Here is a 6,801-nt window from a genome sequence, read left to right as displayed (position 1 = left end):
TTACTAAATATTGATTATAAAAACATTTTTAACAAAAGCGCTTTCAAACTTTAAAAGTAATTCCAAACGAGTCTCTAATCACATACTTTATAAGTAATGCTATTCCCACATTTTCGTACCACATTTTCATACCATTTTAGGTGATATTTGATGTCAACAGCCACATCATTTGAATTAATCAGATTTTTAAATTTAATTCATTATTTAATAAACTAATAATTAAGAAAAACTAATTAATTAAATGATGATTGTGGTATACGAGGAGTCTTTCTCCTCCCTTTCCTTGGGTTTTACAAATTTTTCAAATGAATTGACTGTCCACATCAGATGTCACCTAAGATGATATAAAAATGTGGTATAAAAACTTAGTATGAAAAGCATTATTCATACTTCATCCGTGATTCAGTTGACTTTATAGCTGAATCCAGTTGCTTCTGAGGTTTATTTTGTAGTTTTAGCTTTATTATAAAAAAAGTTAAAAAAACAATTAATCTCCAATAAACCGATTTCTATTTTTCGAGGGGATTAATTAAATAAATACATGGGCTCATAGCTTTATCAATGCTGCTACTAATGGATTAATTCCTGCATAACATTAATCAGGGATATGAATATATGCAGTAATGATTACAATGGCACTGCTACTTTCACTTCTTTTTATTTGTTTCCGTCTTTTCTTGATGACATCACTCTATATGTCTAAAAAGTCAAGAAAATTAAACTGAAGGAGGAAACTTTCTCATCAGAAATTATTTACACTTACAAGTCTTCTTGCTCCTTATCTCCGATGAAAGAAAGGAAACTGACCAAAGAATTGCAGAAGAGAAAAGAAAATAATGGGGAGCTTAACAGAAGAAGAACTGATGCAAATGGTGAGAGACTTCAATGAATCTTATTCATCAGACTCCTCCTCAGCAGCTCCCAATTCAAACCCTCTCTCTCCCACTCGTCAACCCAAATTTCTCACTTTACAGGTCTCTTCTCTTTTCGTAGTCTTCCTCTTACTCCTATATATGTGTGTGTATGTATATATATTATCTCTCTGTGTGTGGTGGGTGTGTGTGTATATCTGTATGTACATTTCTCCTTTAGTTTTCCTTGTGTTTCTAATTTTATAATTTTTGTAGAGGAACGGCAATGAATCACGGATGCTTTAGTTTGGTCGCATATTCTGTATCCGATCCTCATCGGATACTCGCCAAATACAAGTATTTGGCTTTTAAGATACCGTTACACTTTCAGACGAGAATTTAAGCGAAGAAAATTAATAGAAACAAAGATTTATCTGAAAGATGATGAATACAAAGAGCTTGCCTCTAATTGAAACAAGGAATTAATATAACTCTCACACTTGAATGAACTAGAATTTTGAATGTTTTCATGTTCAAGTATGTTTAAAATTATATAAACCCTCTTCTTTATTTGATCTTATATATGTTGGTGTTTCTTTTTATTTTTTTTATTTTTAATTAGGACTTGATATGGAAGGCAATAGATTGTGAGATTGAGATTCTTGAGAAAATCTTGAAGTATTTGAGAGACACGGGGGCTGTAGTGGAACCCAACAATCTGAAAAACAAATGGGTTGTGATGAAACTAAATGAGGATGGTTATGAAGCTTCCCTTTGCAAAACTTCATGGGTTTCATCTTTTAGGCTCCCTAAAGGTAACCCTCACTCTCAAATTTCATTTTTTATGCGATTTTCTGTACTTTAGTTGGTTAAGAGTATTCATTCTGGACTTAAAGATCCTGAGATCCATTTCCTCCGCTCTCGCTGTATCGGATAAATTTCATTTTTTTTCTTGAGTACCCATGTTGTGATTTTGATTGGTTAATTTTGGTTTTTAAGCCGTTGAATATACAGGTGGATATGAATATGTTGATGTAATGGTGAGGGAGAAGAACAATGTTAAAGATGGTGGAAAAGTGACAAGGCTGATAGTAGACATGGATTTCAGGTCACAATTTGAAGTGGCAAGACCTACACAGAACTACAAGCAGCTCAAAGACACTCTGCCCACCATTTTTGTTGGGACTGAACAGAAACTTGACGAGATCGTATCTCTGCTTTGCTCAGCTGCAAAGCAATCTCTCAGGGAGAGTGGCCTCCATATTCCTCCTTGGAGACAAGCCAGCTACATGCAGTCCAAGTGGCTTTCCAAGGACTGCAAAAAAATCTCTATCTAACCCAAAAAAAATGTTGAAGGGGATAATTTTGGATACTGCACTTTGAGGTACTACTAGCCAATTATTTTGGTGTTTTGAAGTCTTCCCGTTTGTCGTTGCAGCTTTTCGGTCAATATCACATAATGTTGCTTTGTTAAGATAAGAACACTGCATCATAGTTAATTTGTTTTATGCAAGTTGTTCTTCGTTGGTTGCTAGCTTACAGTAACTTGCTCATGAAGTTTTGAGATTGTATTTGAAGCAGAAGGAATCAAAGGAGAAATGCGTGTCAATGTTTTGTTTTTGCTTTTTTTTTTTTTTTTTTTTTTACCTGATCGTCTTTGATCACCTCACTACAGCCAAAAAGTGGCCACTACCAAAAAAATAATAATAATAGTTTGTGGGCCAATGCTAGTTTTGCCAATTGGCGCCTTTGTCTACCAAAAAGTCCAAGTCAGAGAGACTTGGGATCCAAGTCTCCGAGTCAGAGCATCACGAAGTTGATGATATTTTTGAATTTTCTGTGTCCATTATTTTTAGAAAAATTAATAAAAAAGCTTTTAAAACTTTTAATTTTAATTAAAAGTCATCTAATAAATTTATTTAATGATAAGGATAAAAAAAATATTTATTTAATAATAAGAATAAAAGAAAAAAAAAACCAATCAAATAGTTTGTTTAAAAAATAGTGTAGTGCCTATGTTTAATTTCAAAAATAGTGAGTTTAAGAAATAATCAATGTTCAATTTAAAAAATAATGATTGTATCAATGTTCAGTTTTAGAAATAATGATTGTACTCGTGTTTAATTTTAAGAAATAGTCAGCGTTTAGTTTAAGAAATTGTGTAGTACAATACATGTGTTCAGTTTGAAAAATAATTAGTATTTTTAAAAATAGTGAATAAAAGGAGAGAGTATGTGATGGACACACAGGGTTCTGCCGCAATTTTTAGTTTTTTTTATTTTGTTTTTTATTATATTAATTTTTTTTCATTTTAATTCAAATTTAAGATATTTTCATTAAAGTGTAAGTTATTTTTATTAAATAAAGTTATCAGATGATTTTTTGTTAATAAGAAGTTTAGAAAAACTGTTTTTATTAAAGCTCCCTCCTTGTCCGGTACTAAGTGAAATTTTATTAAATAAAAAAATAATATACTTCGTTAATATAAAGGAAAAATTATACATACAGTACATTTTTAATACTTAATTGTATATTGAAACAATATTTTTTAAACATTTCAATGAGACAAAAATTAATACATGTGAAATATGACATCATTGGCTTTTTTTTAAGGTACAAAATACCCTTTTATTGACTTAGATTTTAGCATTACAATCATTCAGATTAAAGTCAACACCCCCACAAAATGACATAAACATTCATCAAACATCATATGCCCACGCAGCCATACTCCTTTCCATCTGTACATAAACATTCATCATAGGCGACTGGGGTCGATGTGATATGGGGATTTTTTTAATTAATAATGGGTATATAAAAAGGTAGGATGCTTTTGATTATTATTTTTCTATATTTTTATATGAACATCGTTCAGATCATATAGTAATCAACATTTCAAAGTGTTGCTTTGTTTTTTTAATCCTTGAAAAACACAACATGTGATTTTCAAAAGCTTATATAAAGTCATCAATAAAACAGAATTTAGATATTCTGTGAATGTCATGTTAAATTATTCTAGGATATGATTGTGTTCAAGAGAGCAATGCTCAGATAAAATCAAAAGTAGATGAAATAATGGAATACAAAGGTACAAGAAGATAAATATGAGTCGGTTATGCTTGAGTCTTCCTTTATTTGGCTTGCTGCTACAGCAGCTCTTCTCTCACCCTCTTCATCTTCATTTTCCTTCTGAGTTTTTCTTGCTTTTCATCTTGATATAACATTAATCATTTGTGCCTTGATGAGCCAATCTGGACAATTATGGGTATGATAATATGAATAACTTTGTTTAATCATTAATCAGTGAAATAGCTTAATGAGCCAATCTGGGCAATTCTTGTTGACCACCTCCACTCACTTGTTTCTCTTGTCTTGGGCCATGTAGCTGATGTAGCTAATTGGCATGTTGCAATTCTCAAAGTTGTTAGTTGTTGGTTGTTAATTGTGAATTTTTATTTATTTTTTTATTTTTTATTTTTTATAGAAAATAGTTTCACTATCGAAATTTGGCTTCAAAGTTCAGCCCACCCCAGTGTTGAATCGTGGGTTCATGTTTGGGCATAGTAGACTTGTAGTTACTTAGAATAAGATGATCATGCAATCTTTGATCATCCGGCGTATGACTGCACACTTATAGTTGAAGTAATCAGCTACAGTAATAGGGAACTGAATGTAAGTATATGCATTTACAAATGGGTTGTACTAAAAAGCATACCAAAATTGCTTCTGTATATATTTGAACTAATTCTGCAAAAATAATCGAGGACGAGTTGAACTAATTCTACAAAAAAATGGTTGAGAACAGATTGAACTGATTCTACAAAAATAGTCGATGAGTAATTGAATTGATTATAAAAAACAATGGTCGAGGACAAGTTGAACTGATTCTGCAAAAACGGTCGATGACGAGTTAAACTGATTTTGCAAAAACGGTTGATGACGAGTTGAAATGATTATGCAAAAACGGTTGAAAACGGATTGAACTAATTCTGCAAAAATGATTGAAGACGGTTCAACTGATTCTGCAAAAATGGTCGAGGATGGGTTGAACTGATTTTGCAAAAATGGTTGGAGACTAATTGAACTAATTCTGCAAAAATGGTCGAAGAAGGGTTGAACTAATTCTGCAAAAATAGTTGATAATGAGTTGAGTTTATGATATATATTAATTTTGTTGGAGTTGTGAGAGCTGTGTTCTATTAACAGCCCTAAAGCTTTAGGGGTATATCTGGTATTTTAGACATTGTTTCCATGTTTTTGGGCTGAGCTTTAGTTGTTTTTATGTTTTTGTCCGTCCTTAACATGTTTTAAAACTAGTGGAATTTTTTGAAACATAATGAAATTTTTTGTCTATATATAAAGCTTCCTATTATAAACTTTACTCCTGATAACAAAGAAAAGAAAAACAAAAGATACACCAAATGACAAAAGATAGTGCATAGACTTCCTGAGTCATCGATCCGTTAAAAAGACAATGAATTAAGACAAATCAACACAAGGGGGATAACGATCTCACCGAAATTAAAGAGATGGCGCGTATTTGACCGTGAAAGGTTTGCAGGATCGAAGAGATCCGGCAAGAAGAAGAGGGGGTTATATGACCAAACCCCGTAAAATAAAACTAAAAAGTAAGAGCTTGCAAAACAGGTTTGGTAGTAAAAGTAAGAGCTTGCAAAACAGGTTGCACTACCAAAGTAAAAGGATTAGGGAAGACGAAAAATGGCGCATCAAAAAGGGCAGACCAACGTGTAAGTTGGGATGTCCAAAAAATCCAAATGCAGAAAACGAGCAATCTCTAGGTGTCCATCACATTAATTTGGGGTGGTGAGTTCGATGTATGGGATGTGGATAGAACAAATAAAGACGAGAGCAACTCTAAGTTAACTAATTCTTTGGCAATCACATTTCCTTCTTGAAATATATGAGAACAATAAAAAATCATGTGTTGATTTACAATTTAAAATTGTTTACAAATATCAGTATAACTCAATTAATTGAGATTCTGAAGATATAACTGTCAAAGTTTTATGTGATTCTTTTTTTCAAAAACGATAGCGTTAGTTGATTAAATTGTTGGTTGTTAGAGGAAAAGATAATTGATGTAGATCAAATCTGCACAAAATTGTACAAATATAATTGATTTTCATCTTTGCAGTAAAAATTAGAAATTAATAACGAAATACAAATTTTTGTATATACCAAATAAAAATTAGGGGCATTATTATTACTGATCAATAAAGATATCCATCAATAAAAAATATCTTAAAATAAAAAGAGGGGTCATCTACAATTTCATTCAATCTAAATTGATAAGACTGATATCTACAAGTTTGTCTTCAGAATTTTGCCGTGAAAATATTCAATGGAATTTTTTTTTTTTTCAGAGCAAATAAATAAACTTAAATATCTTTTGTTGTAGGGGACCTAGGGGTAGTGTTGCAACAATGCTAGTTAAAAGCGTGTGTAAATTTCACAGATTCGAAGATATAAATGAAATCGTCATTCATTGTGCAGGATGAGAGAGCCTCAGAACCCAAAGTTAGCAGAGACCTTCATAAAACACTCAGTCTTAATATAAAGAGAGATTCAGTCCATCACTACGAGTTGAGATCCTCTCTCGACCTCATTGTCCAAAGCTTAAAGACTAACAAATTCAAACCGCCTAAGGAGAGAAAGAGAGATCCAAGTTCTTGGTTTGTATGAGACGGCTAGCGGAATGAGTTAATGGAAACACTAAAATTCAATTTTAGTGATTCAAATTTGCTGGTCCTTAAACTCCGAATGATGAGATCAGGATAGATCTCAACTCCATCACTACAAGCCAGAAAACGTTCTCCAAAGCCAAAGTTGATGTGTGATTTCCTATTTAACCCAAGCCGTCGTAATTCATGGCACTCACTAGTCGCTGATGAGTGACGGTACTCGTTACTTACAAGCTCTTTCTTTTATC

General features: G+C 32.2%; 1 protein-coding gene across 2 annotated transcripts; it reads left to right on the top strand.

Annotated features, from left to right (window-relative positions):
• Positions 1 to 697: 697 nt before the first annotated feature.
• On the top strand, positions 698 to 2,333 carry LOC137727556 (uncharacterized). 2 transcript variants are annotated; one of them, XM_088678647.1, is made up of 3 exons: positions 698 to 974; positions 1,474 to 1,666; positions 1,851 to 2,333. In XM_088678647.1, the coding sequence occupies exons 1-3, from the start codon at positions 837 to 839 to the stop codon at positions 2,186 to 2,188; spliced, it is 669 nt and encodes a 222-aa protein (XP_088534773.1). In that variant the 5' UTR covers positions 698 to 836; the 3' UTR covers positions 2,189 to 2,333. The 2 variants fall into 2 exon arrangements, with proteins under 2 accessions (XP_088534773.1, XP_068322501.2); XM_068466400.2 differs by having other exon boundaries at positions 700 to 974; positions 1,866 to 2,333.
• Positions 2,334 to 6,801: the final 4,468 nt, after the last annotated feature.

Source organism: Pyrus communis, chromosome 10, assembly GCF_041283825.1.
Source record: "Pyrus communis isolate YQ-2024b chromosome 10, ASM4128382v1, whole genome shotgun sequence".
NCBI lineage: Eukaryota > Viridiplantae > Streptophyta > Magnoliopsida > Rosales > Rosaceae > Pyrus > Pyrus communis.
The sequence above is the reverse complement of the archived record's forward strand: the minus strand, read 5'-3'. Positions and strand labels throughout refer to the sequence as shown.